Below are 15,769 nucleotides of genomic sequence, written 5' to 3'. Positions count from 1 at the left end.
TATAAATGTATAGGAAAATAAGGTAGCTTATTTACACATACCTCTCAAGCATATTTCATGTTTCACCTCCCCGCTTTTTAGATTTCTTTTTCAAAACCAGAGTGCTTCTATGGACAAGATGAAATCCTTTGCCATGTCCTATACATAGACACTGGGATTACCTGGTTTATCTGTGATTCATGAGGATAATGACCACCTGTGTTCCTTTTTGTTCCTTTGTTTTGTGTTCCTTTGTTTTGGCTTATTCTGTGTTACCTGCTTTCCAGCCTTAAAATATGGATAGCAACAAAGACTAGTAGTTGTTCAGTGGCTGCTGTCTTACTTATTTGATCAGTACAGATTGCAGACTGCATTGCGGTCGAGGTTTGAACTTAGGTATAAATGTTTCCTGAAGGGGAAATTAGTCTGTGATGAACTATGTGCCATGGTGGTTTGTTGAGCAATGTGCCATGGTGGTTTGATTCCTTCTGTTACATGTCTCCCCATATATTTATACTAGACTCCAGCTGGCCGAGTAACCATATGCTGAATAATGCAAAGAGGGGAAAAAAAAAAAAAAGGCAAAGAGAGTATCTAAGAGGAAGGCATTATCTAAGTAGTACATTCTTCTCATCTTCAACAGTAATGTTCAGCATGTGCAGACCATAATTTGTTACCAGGACGAGCAATCTTTAAGAAGCCACACATCACGAATCAGATTCAGCTGGGTGAAACTTCACATTTTTTCTAGCACACATCCTAACAAAACATAAAGTGTACCAACAAATGCAGAGATAGCACCAAACAGCCACGACATCCCTTCACATATATGAATAGCTTAAAGAAGATAAAGCAACTGAGATTGCTCCTGTAAATAGATACATTCATCATAAAATCGTTGAGGTTGGAAGGGAGCTCTGGAGGTCACATAATCCAGCCACCCTGCTCCTCTAACCAGAGTTAACTCTGGTTGCTCAGGACCTTGTCCAGTTCGTTTCTGAGTATCTTCAAGGATGGAGACTTCATAAAAATACCTGGGCAAATTATTGAGCAACATTTCCAGGGAAAAAACTTTGTCTTATGTTTAAGTTGAATGTCTTAGATTTCCATCTGGCATTGTTCAAGTTCAATTCTGCAAGTTCTTTTCAACACAGCTGGTCCTTTATTTTTTTAAAAAAAATACTCCACCATGTTTAGATATTGTTCTGTGGATATTAACACCAGAAAACACAGTTTGAGATAACTATTGCAAAATTGTCACATTTAAATACAATTTTTCTTACTGTTTCTGACTTGATTATCTTGAAATTTAATTTCAGCGTTTGAAATCTTTAACACCACGTCAGGCAGATTTGCAGCTACAACAGGTTTCAGAGCATTTTGAAATGAAGTCTAAAGCAATGGAAGATAAAATAGCTCGTATACATATTTCAGAACAACAGAAAGTTCAGAAGCTTCGAGAGGAACACAGAGCCCAAGACATTGAAAAGGTGACTAATTACATTTAATAGAGACTTCTGAAGAAGTATTTTCTTAAGGTCACATACATAGTTGTTCTGCCCCATCATGTTTATAGAAAAGCAAAGAAAGAGGGCGCTCTTAGTAAGCATTTATGTGTAGATATATAGCCAATACAGTCTTTTAAGACCCTTAAAAACATTAATATTTCAAAATCACATACTTTATGTTAAGAGTATTTGCATGTTGTCATGCAAGAAAAATCATAATAAATTTGAAGACAAAGTGTAAATTTCACAACTGTAAATGTTTAAAGTGTTCTTATAAAGGAGGTTTTGTGAAATTTTGAAGAAAAAGATGGAGCATTGTTCAGAAGCAGGATAAAGACACAAGGAAGGGGACCTATAGTGGGTATGGATGGCCTCATTCCATCTTCCAGCTCTGTGTAGATGTTTTCATTAAATCAAAAAGATGAACTATTTTTTCAGCATATGGGAACACTCTTCCAAAGTACAGGCTGTAGTTTATACAGAAGAATTGGCAGTCTAGTCAAGGAATATTAAGCCATGATGAATAAGAAAATGACTAATTTGAGAAGTGTTTTGTATGGCTAGAATCAAAGAACAAAAGAATTTCCCAAGTTGCAAGGGACCTACACGGATCATTGAGTCCAACTCCTGGCTCCGCATAGGACCACCCAAAAATCAACCCATTTGTCTGAGAGCGTAGTGCAAACTCTTCTGGAACTCTGGCAGGCTAGGGGCTGTGACCATTGCCCTGGGGAGCCTGTCCCAGTGCCCGACCACCCTCTCAGTCAAGAACCTTTTCCTAATATTCAACTTGAACCTCCCCTGTCCCAGCTCCATGCCGTTCCCTCAGGTCCTGTCTCTGTCCCCAGAGAGCAGAGCTCAGCGCCTGCCCCTCCGCTCCCCTCGTGAGGAAACTGCACGCCACCATGGGGCCTCCCCTCAGCCTGCTCTCTTTGGGCCTCTGGCAAGGGACCTCAGCTGTTCCTCACAAGTCTTCCCCTCCACACCTTTCACCATCTCTGTAGCCCTCCTTTGAACACTCTCTAATAGTTTTATGTCCTTCTTATATTGTGTCACCCAAAGCTGTAGGTAGTACTTGTGAGGCTGCAGCAGCACAGAGTGTGACAATCCCTTCCCTCAGTCAGCTAGCAATACCGTGCCTGATGCACCCCAGGGTACAGTTGGCCATTTTGGCTGTCAGGGTACACTGTTGACTCACTTTCAACTTTCTGTTGACCAACACCCTCAGATCCTTTTCTGTGGAGCTCCTAATTAAAAGCGTCTTTCAGTGGTTATTTATTAATTCTATTGCCACTGCAAGAACAAGAATGGAAAAAAATGATGAAATGACTCTTCAAGTATCTACAAAAGAAAATATGAACAATATCCCAAAGATTTTCAAGATATTTTTTAAAGAATTTTTTAAAATTCTATTTGATATGATATTTATTTTTTAGCTTTCTTTGAACATTTGTAGAAAATTTTTTTTTCCCACACAACTCTTCTTTTAACTGCATGTATCTGTAGTGCACTTTAATGGTGTTATTTAAATTTTTGCTAATGCTTAATCATCTGAGACTCAGTATTGAGTGGTAGCATTGCCTCACAGTATGTGTGTTTTTCAGTTTCTGTTCTGAATTCTAACCAGAAACAGGTGCTAGACTAGAGCTAACATTTAATATAACCCTTTAAATGCCTCTCAGGCATTGAGTACAAACTGTGTTTTTGTTTCGTTTTGTTTTGTTTTTTACAGACATGCTTTTATTGCACCTCATCCTTTGTTAACGCAGGCATAGCCAGGATAGGATAGGATAGGCTAGGCTAGGCTAGGCTAGGCTAGGATAGGATAGGATAGGGTAGGAAAGTTCAGTTGGAAGGAACCTTCAAAGATCTTCCAGTCCAACTGCATAGATCAGATTTTCTGATACTGGTACTTAAAATATTTCTTCATTCTCAACTATTGAGAATATGTACTAGCATATTGAAAAACTGTCAAATGACTCTGAATGTGGAGTGATGCTTTAACTTAAAATGCATCTGTTTCATCATAGAAACATAGAACAGCTTGGGTTGGAAGGGATCTTAAAGATCATCTAGTTCCAACATCCCTGCCATAGGCAGGGATGCCACCCACTATATCAGGTTGCCCTGGGCTTTGTCCAACCTGATCTTGAACACCTCCGGGGAGGTGTTCATCCACAGCTTTCATGGTATTTTAATGAATTTTTTTTTTTTTTTTTTTTAATAATCATTTGCTAGTCTGTCACTTTTTTTTTTCTTTTTTTTCTTCCTAAAAGATTTTTTTCCTTATGGGTTAATCACATTTCCTACATGGGTAAATATATAGTGTATTAGATCAATATAGTATGTTTTGTTTCAACTCAAGTATCTGAACACATTATGTTGAATATTCAGCATCGCATAGGAAGAAGGAGACAAAATGAAATAATGGCCAGGATTCAAGCAGCCATTATACAGGTTCCAAAGCCACGACCAAACCACACAATAAAAGCTATTGAAGCCCAAAAATTGCTAAAGAAGAAAAGAGAAGCAGAGGTAACTATCATCTATATTTCATTAATGGTAATTATATGAACTGGGAAAACATTATTTTCTGGGAGCATTTACACTTATGAATACTGTACTTGTGCCATCTAAACCTGCTGATACAACTCTTGAAATTATATAGTGGACTCAATGTGAACTGGGCAAAATATGAGTGATTCAACATTTGTTACATAGGAAAAATTGTTTTGAAGGAAGAGAAAGTTCTTATTGCATAAATAAATAGATAGATGCTTTTAAATGTAGAGTATCCAAACAGAGTTGCTTGAATAACTACTAGGGATAAATTTAAGCTAGTAAAAGCAGAACATAGCCCACAATATCTTATTTCAAAATCCCTGAATAGTGGGAATTATACGAACTAGTAGAGTCCTATGCAAACTGTAATTATTCTGCAAAATGGACAGCTGCAAAAATTTAGGATTTTGTCTGAACATAGGTATAGATAGGAAAAAGGGAAAAAGTAAATAGAAACAAAAAGTAGGAGAAGGAAATAGTCTTGCCTTTCATCTTGATTTAGTTGACGCTTAATGTATTTTCAGTGTAAACTTTTTTTGTGGTACTAACAGGAAGCATAAATCATTTCCTAGTATTTACTCTGTGAAAAAATAGTTGAAGCTTCATTAAGACAGTTTGTGAAGAGAAAAACATTAAATTTTATGTTATTTCTTTAGGACACTTACAAGGAAATTAACAAGTTTGAGAAGTCTATTGCAGGAAATCTCTCTGCCGTACACAGCCAAGTCTCTGATAGGTAATATCTGGATATTAGATTGTTAAGCTTAGACAGTACCTTGGGCACCTTAGGTGCCTACTATCTATGGAGACAGCTACTTGAAGGAAATATAATGTCTTGCTTAGTTTAAACTGTGATTCTCTTTTGAGTGACTGTCTATATGTCTGCTAGCATTACAAGTATTCCCGCTCCAGCTGTTAGCATTTTTACCTAGTGTTTTTATAATTGTGTTAGGGATGGATCAGCCTTCCCTCTCTCCTTTTTGCAATATATGCAGCAACAGAGGGCACACAGTATATCTCTTTTTTTCTGTTTACTTCAGTCATTGAGTCTGTAGTTTTGGTTAGACTTGCAGAAAGAAGAGAGTGGTGGTGGATGTATATACATGGCACCACATTTCAAAGAAAAGTAACTTTTCTCCTTAATTATGCTTTATAGGCAACTAATATAGAGGGAGATGTTGATTTATTTGTGAATAATTATAAGCAATAAGCATTCTGTCACCTTTAGTGATATGTATACAAAATTTAGAAGAGGTGGCACTCATGCATGCTGCTGTGGATACTTCTGTGTGAAAACTACGTCTGATTAATAACTCTGCAAAATTGTGCTCAGAGTGTTTGGTTATATATAAAGAGTAAACTACGTTTAATATTCTGCAATCCTAATTTCTTGTTTCTGCAGAATTCTTTCTGCAGAAAGGTTTCTGTATTAAATATTGGCAAATGAGCTAATTGACAGTTGGCTTACGTAAAGTCTGGAGCTCTCTGGACTCAGTGGTGGTTGTGGGGTATAAGGGTAGCCACAAGAAGTAGCCACAATGCTCATGAACATTGCTGCCCAAGATAATTCTGTGCACTTGTCAGACTTGCATACAACTTCACAGTGATCTATATGAAAACACCTCTGAAAAACATAGGTCCCATAAAGTCAATAACTTTTTCTTTTTAATCTTTTTAATCAGTGATATACAAGAATCATTGCAAACACAGAAATTGCAAGTACCAGCCCTAGAAACCACAGCACAGACAGCAACTGAGCTATTAAATATTTATTCAGATGATGAATATGTAAGAAAAATTCAAAAACGTTTGGAGGAAGATATGTTTGCTAGAGAACAACGAGAAAAAAGACGACGAAAAATGCTGGTGGAACAGTTAATAGCACACGAAGCACAGGAGGTAAGAGAAGTACATAACCCATGCACAATTAGTAACCTAAATATATACTTACAAAGTAACATGTTTTTGAGGGCTGAATGAAATTTGGAGAGGAGAAAGGGAGATATATACATTTTATCTCTGAAAATAACTTTTATGCATTGTTATTCCTTGAAAATTATGGAAGGTTTTCTATTCTTTCTCACCACTTTTATGTCATACTTCATCCTTATAAATCATAAAGGCTGAAATGAAAGCAGCAGAGCTAAGATGATTAAAAACCAGTTGAAGGCCTGCCTGCTATTTTCCCCGAAAAGAATGAAAAAAAAGGTGACCTTTAAACTATCAAAATGCATACTGGGTCTGAAGAAGGTAGTAATTAAAAACCAACAAATGTGACAGTTGAAAATCTATATTTGCAATAGTGTAACATAAGTTATTTATATCTAGACTGGAGTAATTTAAAAATGGTTGTGCAGGGTAGTATGAAGAAGCAAAATACTTATTTTGCAGATCAGAGCTTTGATTTTTGAAGTGTTATGGAATAGAAAGTGTGTCTTGGGAGGATGTCTCTGTTGTATCCAAAAATGGTTGTTGCAGGTTGTTCCATTCAAATTTTGTCTTGAAAGCATAAGGCTTTTCAGATTCCTCCTCAGAAACTCTTTTTTCAAAAAGTAGCTCTTAGATTATTGACTTCACACATCTTCTCTGTAAGAAATGATGGCATCAAACATATCCTTGTAACTTACTGGAGAGTTTCTGTAATTTCTAGTTATCTTTTATCTTAGTATTATTACATTTTGAGTCCTTAGCTTAGATCAAGTACATTGAACCCACTGTAGCTGAGCCTGTCTCCTCAGCTATGTCATAATAACAGCACTGAAGATGCATGGCACCGCTTAAAAGAAAAATTATTAATTATATATATATTTTAAAGCACTGGCATATATTGTCTGGAGAGGTTGTTGAAGTTGTTAAGAAAAATGTACGTTTATTGGGGTAGGCATTTAGAATGACTTCTCAATATTTCTCCCAGGTCTGTATTCTGCGGGAAACTAAGGATATCTCTAGTGGCTTAGACTAAGACTGTATATCTATCCACACATGCTGTATTTGAGCTCTCACTCAGAGTGATTCTGTATAACGTTCTTGTTGATATGCATAGATCGTGAATAAGTTTTGCAACCCAGCTGTCTGAAATCTCTGTAGTTTCAAACCTTCCATCATCAATTGCAGCCCCAGTATACCCCAGTAGCCTGGACCAATGGTTCCGATAGCCATGGTTATCAGCTGATGGCCGTGTGGCATCAGCAGCCATTATTGGCATGTTTGGTAGAGACAGCAGCACTAAGCCAACAAAGCCAGCCAGTGCTATCCAGGTCAGATGGCTGGTCCACCTGCAGCCGCAGAACAAACCTTGCCAGTTCAAGATGGAGGAGTTTCTGTAGTGTTCTTCTAATCAGACTTTCTCCAGTGTGGCTACAAAGCAAGGCAAAAGTAACAATAACTTCCCAGGAAATAATCTTTGGTGTAGGGACAATAAAGGGACTGCAGGGATTAGAAGGAAAGACAAGTGATCAGTTGACCAAAACAATAGCCTGACCAGATAAAAGAACCTATTTAGTGCCACTTTTGTTTTGAATTATCAGGGGAAGAAGTTACTGGTTGGAATTCTGTGAGAGTTCAGAAATTAGATGTTGCTTGATTTAAGGAAGTATGAAATAAGTGAAGATATATATATATATATATTTAAGATTGAAAACATTATACAAAGTAGTTGAAAATTAGTATCTCCCTGCATTAGATACAGAACTAAAATGGGTTTGCAAGCTGAAATCATGGCTTTCTTGTAGTCATTAGGCTTTATGCTTATAGTGCATAAAACTTGAAGACAGGCCATAGAATCATCTAGAATCAAACGAATTGCATGTTTTCAGAATGCGTTAATGTGTTTTATGACCATATCTATAAACGTCTACTAAAAGAACCTTGTTCCAGTTTTTGAATCTTGGCACACTGAAAACTGTAGTATAAGTCTGAGTCCAGGAGTAAACATACTTTAAAATTACATGGCACTCCTCTATGTGGAGCATGTGGTGACGCCAGTCAGATTTTCACAGGCAGAAAATAGAAGTGTTTGACAGTAACATAGTTTCATCCCAGTTGAATCTTTGATCTGCACCGTTTCAACAAAATATTTGTTCTAACTACTCATTTTTAAATGGTGTTTAGATTTTCTCCCTGTGGAATTTAAAAAGCTATCAGAAAGTTACATTCCTTCTTTTACTGCATTGCTTTAATGAATATAGAAGACATCTGAACAGATTTACTCTTCAAAAGGCAGTGCTATTGGATAATTTTATTACCCAAAGTATATCAAATGACATGTAGCATGAATATGAAAATACAAAGTGCATCTAAAATTGTTAATGTTTCATTGTTTTCCATTTTAGAGTTGTATGTGTGGTGATAATTCTGTACACAGAAACATAATGTACAAAGAGTACGCTATAAATTAGATCCTCATTTAGTGATAAGCTTTGCAGGGAGATGATCTTGCATGTGGGTGAAGCCCTCTGGAATTAAAGCCTGAGATGACCACATGATAGTTTCTTTGCCATTAAAATTATACTACCCTGTCATGAGGTACTGTGCCGGGAAAAAGCACATTTTGGCTAAAATAAGCAAAACTTTGAGGGATTTTATATCAGCTTAATCTTTTCAAATCACCAGTATTTAATTGGAATGTAGTTTTTCCAGCAGTTGCAAAGACAACAGAACCTAAAAATATGGAACGAGATTTTCTTGAAAAATATTGGCTTCTCCCTAATATCAATATCAAAGATTTCAATTTATTTGAAGGTTGTTGTTCTTATTATTGCAATTAAAATAGTTAAATAACTTATTTAAATAGTTAAATAGTTATTAGTCTCCTCAGGGCTCTCTCAATGCATTCTCCGCCCAGCCTGTATTTGTGCTTGGGATTGCCCCAGCCCAAATGCAGCACCTTGCACTTGGCCTTGCTGAACTTCATGAGGCTCACACAGACCCACCTCTCCAGCCTGTCCAGGTCCCTCTGGATGGCAACCCTTCCCTCCAGGTATTCATAGATTGCTAATCTATGATCTAGACCTCTTTGTAGAATCTGCTATTTCTTTCATAATGGCATGATTATACTTAGTGAAGTTTGAATTTTCATTTATAGGTGAATTTATATAGTGTGTTCTGCCCTCTCTCCATCACAGAGAGCTGATGAAAAATAAACCACATTAGAAGAAAATAAAAGACGTGATACTTTTTATTTATTTATTTTTATAATACTATTAAGTGGTTTTACCCTATTTCTCTGTTCTTAGGAAAATTAATTTGAACTCTTCAGATCAATTCCCAACTTATGTCCTTAAATCTGAACCTATATTTTATAGTAGTTTTTCTGCATCGGAATCAAAAGTCGAGGGAATCAGAAGTTTCCTCTAAGGTTCTCCTTTAGGAGTGATATTTGGCAATAGGGCTTGAAAGGCAAGTTGATGCTTTTGATTAGAACTCAGAAATAGTTCTGGACTGTGAAGGCCATGGGGCAAAACTTTAGGTTATGTTAAGCTTTAGATACCAAGCACAGAAAAGAGGAAGTATAGTAGTGGGAAGATATTAGTATGTTCTGTCAAGAACTTTGAAAAGTAACAGTGCACAGCCTTCCAACTGTCTGCGTACTCTGACCATGCTTCAAGCAATGGTTCAGAATGATTTTTTTGTATAATATTGAGTAAGGTATTCTATATATGATGCTTTGTCATAGTGAGAATGCTGAAACTGTTACCTAGAAGTCTTGTATTTTCCTCTGGTTGGAGTGCTTTCCTATATTCCCAGTCTCCTGAATGGAGGAGATATTTACCTGAATCCTGAGAAAAAAGGATGAAGTTCAAAACCGTAGAAGGATAGACTTATTCAACAGGTTCAGTGGAGCATGGCTGAGAATGGGGACTGGTAAAGAACAAGGACAGATAAGGGAAATAACGACCAATGTAATTCAAGGAAGGGATATATCTTTACATTCAGAAGGAATTATCTGAAATATGTTTTGCACACAGGCTTTATCCAAGTTAAAATTGAGTTAATCTGAACAAATGTATTTTTCACTCGGTATATCTGTTAAGACAAATTTAGAATTCATTTGAATAGTTCTACAATTCTTGTATATTTAACAAAGGTAGTATTCATAAATAGATGGGTTGTTCTGGACGTGTATATCAAATTAGCAAGTGAATGTTGTTATATAACTCCATTCATATTTCCCATATGAGACAGTGATGAGTTGTCTATGAAATCGTTTATAAGCAGTTCTTAATGCTATTTTTTTATATGTACATACATTTTAGGAGGCTTACCGAGAGGAGCAACTTATTTACAGACTAATGAGACAGTCTCAGCAGGAGCGGAGGATTGCTGTTCAACTCATGCATGTTCGACATGAGAAAGAGGTGTTAAGGCAAAACAGAATTTACAGGGAAAAACAGTATGAAGATAGGCGACTGAAAGAGTTCCAGAAAGCTCTTGATAGAGAGGCCGTAAGTGATTATTTACTCACCGAGTCACTGTAGGAATGTTGCAGTACCTATCTGTGGAATTTGTATTGTCAACTGTTAGAATTTAGGCTTTTTCTAGGGTGATCCAAAGATGAATATATCACTTTTAAATATGTTTAAAGTTGCGGCTCAGTTAACGGACAGAACTGAGCAAGTTAAAGTCTCATTTTGTTCTTTTCTTACAAAGTATCACAGTATCACAGTATCACAGTATCACAGATTTCTAGGTTGGAAGAGACCTCAAGTAATTTTAACTTTTTAGAGAAACATCTCTATATGCTGAGGTCAAAAGACAGTCTTGTAGAGACAAAATGACAGAAGACAGTTACAGAAAAACTTGTCTTAAGAATTATGTTTTTCATGTCCTTTAGGTGTAATATGCTACCATTCATTTTTGAAAAATGCCGTAATAAGGAATTTCAATCATGCGTGCTAATTTCTACCTTGGATCTTGGAGTAGATTAATAAATTAAAAGAATTCATAATCCTGTGGGAAATTGCCAAGTGCTATGCCCACAGCAGGCTGTAATGTAGCAGTAGGAATGTTACTTTGCTCCTGCCAAAAACAATTAACAGCTCTAAATCCATCAATGCAGCTGGACTCCTATGTAATCAGCAGCCATAGCTATTGACTGCAGTGTTTCTGTAAGAACACTCTTGGCCAAAAGGAGCACACTGTCACAGGAGCTGCTGATATTTCTCTACAATGACCAGAAATCCTTCTCAAAGGTCAAACAGCATCAATAATCTCAAATTATTTGTATATCAGAATCTGATAAATTAAGTCGCTAGTCACATATTGTAAATGAGTATTCCATCATAGTTTTCAGTGAAACTAAGCCTTTACCAATGCATCTGCATTGTTCCTCAGGAAGAGCAGACAATGTCATTTCACGTTTCCATGCCTCCCAGGCACCGAGTACATTCTTAATTTGCTTGTCATGAAAGAAGTGATATATTTCTCCTTTATTTTGTTATATTTTATCAGTTAAAAAGCAAAGAAACTGGGACTTATAGAATCAAGTTTTTAGAAGTTTTTAGATTTTTGTATGTGTCAATGTTTGCTGTCTTTCCAGCTCTGGTGTAACTCTGTTTTCATTTATTTGTTTAAATGAGCAAGTTCTTTTTCTTAATCCATGGTGGTGCACTTCTGCAGTTTCATTTTCTTTGCAATCTCAAATGTACTTTTCAAAAAAATTCTAGGCTCTTGCAAAACAAGAAAAAATTGATTGTGAAGAACAAACTATCAAAGAAAGAGAACGTCATGAGAAAATTGCTGTTGGAAGAACTCAGGCTCGTTATAAAAAGCATTATTCTATATGTTGGGAAGTGATCGACCAAATCATTGACTTGTCAACAAAAGTAGGAGAATATCGAATATTGACAAACAAGTGAGTATGTTAGCTGTCAGGCAAAACTAACAGGTGTGAGGTAGTTGTTAGGCTTAATGATTCATTCTGCTTTAAGCACCAGTCATGTCTTATGTGGATCTTCAGGTATCTTACAGGACAGCTTGAATTACTTTACATAAGAAAATTATGATATTCCTTTCATGTGAGTATTCACTGATGTGTAATACAAGGTGAAATAGGGCTAAAGCCCTAGTGTAATTCCTTGAAAACTCAAACAACTTGAATCCTTAGCAAAGATTCACTAGTTCTACAGCTTGTGGAAATACTGACTTACCTTTTATATGAAGCAATTCCTTTGTTTAAAAGTTAGAAACTGAATGCTGCTCATCTCACGGTAGGTTGCTCCACTAGCTGAGTGTTTCCCCACAGTAATATAAAGAGGATGAATTTCCTAATACATATCAACCTGCCTGGACAGTCCTGAAAGTAGCAACTTGGTCCAAAGTCTGGGTCCTACATGCTGTGATCCCCTCTTCTGACATGCCACAAATCCGCAGGGCTTCTGAGAATGTCCTAAAAAGGCAGCAATCTCCACATGCCTTTGCTGTAGTAGTGTTTCCAAAGCCACAGAGCAGGACTTTGGATTCTCTGTTGCTCTAGTTCTCTCATTAGTATTCAGTGATTAGACAGTGGGGGGCGTGTGATTAGAAAGTATGCCAAAAACTTCCTTGCCTTTTGATGTAATTGTAGGCTAAATAATAAAGCCATATACATATGAAATATGTATGTCTATGTTTCAGGGAAATCATATAAATTTTGGCCCAGTGGGTACTGGATAAAATAGTCAGTCTAGACACAGTTTAGTTATGATTTCCTTGTCTGATACAGTTTATTCCAGAATAAGCCAGTGTCATATTTGCTTGTACTGAGTACTTAACAATATGTACAGATACCTGAAATATCTTTGCAAAATATGCATATTAAGATTGTATCTTTGTTACTGCCACTACCTATATGTTTTGTCAGTGTTTCTGCACACTTCATTGAAAAGGGTGCATACAGTATGTATTCAATTATTTTTTAACCACGCATGTAGTTTACTTAATGTTATAGCCCTTATCTACAAGCATTAATTAAAAAAAAAAAGTCAAAAAAAAAGCTCTAAACTGATGTAATCCTAGAACATTCTGAGCATTTGTCAAATTTAAGCTGGTTTTATATGGTTTGTTTAGCACTCATAGATGTAAGAGTCCTATTTGTATTTTAGCAATAACAATAATTGCTTAATAACTTGGTACTATATGCAGTTTATCTTGTTTCATGTGAATATTGTTCCTTTCTGAAAGAAAGAAAAAGAAAAAGAGTTTAATTACTTACATAATTCTGAATGAATTTTAGATTCCAGGAAAAATTGTATTGATTTTTGGGGAGGGGAAGCCTTACCCCGTAGAAGAGAAGAGTATTTTGAAACAGGGAAATGAAGTTGTAGCAAAACTGTTACCACACATCTCTGCTAGACAAATACTGTGTGATGAAACACTTCTGAAGATACCAAAACCTACAAGGGCCTACTGGTGTCATACAAGTAGCCACACACAGTGACTATTTTTATGGTTTCCCCCTGACAAGCTGTAGTAATTACAGAAAATATTATAAACCATACCTACTCTAGCATATCCCTATTTCATGATTGTAATTCTTGTAAATTTGGGTCCACTATTTTCAAACACCTAACTCTTAATTTTTGGCTTGGAACTCATTCAATTTTTTTGTTTGTTTGTTTTCTACTACAGCAAAATTCCATTGAAACTGATGTGTGATTGGAAGGAATTTTTTTTTAATGGAAAACCAATATATGAACAAGCCTCAGTTCAGCCTTTGCCAAATGAACGAAGTCCAGAACAACTTCTAGAAATGAATAAAATGAATCTGTTAGATGAAAAAGATTATGGTGAATACAAGGTATATCAAACTGATAAGACATAATGGAATATAATACACGTTGATTGTTCATAATCATAAACATTTTGTTGTGATATTACATTTTGTTCTTTCAGTAGTTTCTGATATCAGAATTATATGCATTTAATGCATTTATATGCATTATGCATTTATATGCACATAATATGCATTTTCTTTGTGTTACATGAGATTCTATATGAAATACATGGCTATATTTTATGTTAGTAGCACTGGACAGCTGATACAATTTTAAAACAGTTATAATTTCATGCTTATATATAACATTGATTATATTTCTCTCCTGAGTTCATAGAACCAACAAGTAAATTGCAATGCAATGAATTTTAGTCAACTGGCATGTGAAAGTGTGGTTAATGCTACCATATTTAAAATTAAAGAGGAAGTAGACGGCAAAAGCAAGTGAAAAGAAATAGTGTCCGTTACAAAACATGGTAGACTTAATTCTAGCAATTTTGAATGAAAGCTTTCTAACAAGATTTATTGGTTTGGGTGGTCTATTTATTTTCATATGGCAGCATTTTTAAACATTGTTATAAATGGCTGATGTTTTTGTTAACATTCTGTTAGGATACAAGGTACCTTAAATCTTTTCCTCAACTTTAGGGTACACTATGTAATTTCAAAAGTGAAAGATGAAGGATGAATGTTGCCCTGTTATAATTAAAAAGTATTGTACAATATTTTCCAAATTACAATGTAACTGATGCTTTTCTTTGGGGGAAAAAAACACACCAGTATTTTCAAATAATCTGTTTAACTATAATATGTCAAATTCATTACAAATAACCTGTCTTTTACTGTCTCGGAAATTATAACTACAATATACATGTCCTTTTACCCACCTCCTGAACAAATTGGTACATTTTTTTTGCAATGAGTCTAAATGTTTTTTAGGAGTTTGTGGTGAATGCCTGGCAGTTCAGTTTATTTTGTTTTCAATCTTAATATGTGCTTTTCTGATTAATTTATTTGTAAGTTACTTGTTCAGGCCATATCCAATCATGTGATGAAATTCATGATCATTCTCTTTAGGTGGAAAAAAAGAAAAAGCAAATATTCAAGACCAAAAGGGAGGACATACAGGACAGATAGGGAGGAAACAGTTACTGGGGAACACTAATGAGAAACGAAGTTTTTCAGTCATAATATTGTTTGTATTACAGAGTCTCGGTAGTCTTTCAATATAGGGGCACTGAAGATAGCAAACATTTAAACATTTAGTTTAAAGCATTTTTTTCATTACCAGCCTGTTTCAAATGCACATTCACATCTTTTTTTCCAGTCTTATGCCTTTCTGAATGAGTGTTCATCAAAAGCTGATATCATACGACATGTGTAAAACTATAGGCACCAATACTTAAGTCACCTGAAAACCTAAGTGAACAGCTAATTCCTTCAGAGTATTTCATCTAAACAAAAGTGTATTGGCAGGGCATTCTGGTAAAATTTATGCTGATTTTCTTCACCACAGAGGAAAAAGCGTGGCACAAGCAACTTGGCATCTCTCAAAAACAATAAGTTTATATTAAGAATGCTGACTAAAAGAAACATGTATGATAAAATAAAAGAAGAAAATAAAGCGCTATCAGTATGTTGTGCATTCTACATTAGACTGAGCTTGGAAATGTTTGGAAACTATCACGTGATCAGTTGTGGCTAATCACTTCATAAGTTAATAAAATTCCTCCAAAGCAAACATAACAGTAGGCACTGTCCAAAATACCAAATAATTTGCAGTTACCTTTGAGGGTGTTGACTGGCAGTTGTATAACTCTGGCCTGAATACCTGAAACCTTGTTTCTAACAGGTAAGCTACTTTAACCAAAGACAAATACAATCTAGCAATCTTTTAGATTGGAAAGAAAAAGACAAGAAATTTGAAAGGTGATTACTTCAAATAAGAAACCCATTCCTCTTGGAATTC

General features: G+C 35.6%; 1 protein-coding gene across 5 annotated transcripts in view; it reads left to right on the top strand.

The window, feature by feature from the left end:
* SPEF2 (sperm flagellar 2) overlaps positions 1–15,769 on the top strand; it is a 69,486-nt gene that overhangs the window by 9,521 nt on the left and 44,196 nt on the right. For all 5 annotated transcript variants that reach the window (XM_083818520.1, XM_083818519.1, XM_083818523.1 and 2 more), the window contains exons 4-10: positions 1,299–1,469; positions 3,882–4,022; positions 4,706–4,785; positions 5,732–5,948; positions 10,304–10,492; positions 11,714–11,901; positions 13,656–13,824. In XM_083818520.1, the coding sequence (XP_083674646.1) occupies positions 1,299–1,469; positions 3,882–4,022; positions 4,706–4,785; positions 5,732–5,948; positions 10,304–10,492; positions 11,714–11,901; positions 13,656–13,824 (1,155 nt within the window). The remainder of the gene's footprint in view (positions 1–1,298; positions 1,470–3,881; positions 4,023–4,705; positions 4,786–5,731; positions 5,949–10,303; positions 10,493–11,713; positions 11,902–13,655; positions 13,825–15,769) is intronic.

The sequence above is a fragment of the Anser anser genome, assembly GCF_964211835.1.
Source record: "Anser anser genome assembly, chromosome: Z".
In the NCBI taxonomy this organism is placed as follows: domain Eukaryota; kingdom Metazoa; phylum Chordata; class Aves; order Anseriformes; family Anatidae; genus Anser; species Anser anser.
Note: the sequence above shows the minus strand (reverse complement) of the source record. Positions and strands in the feature narration are given on the sequence as shown.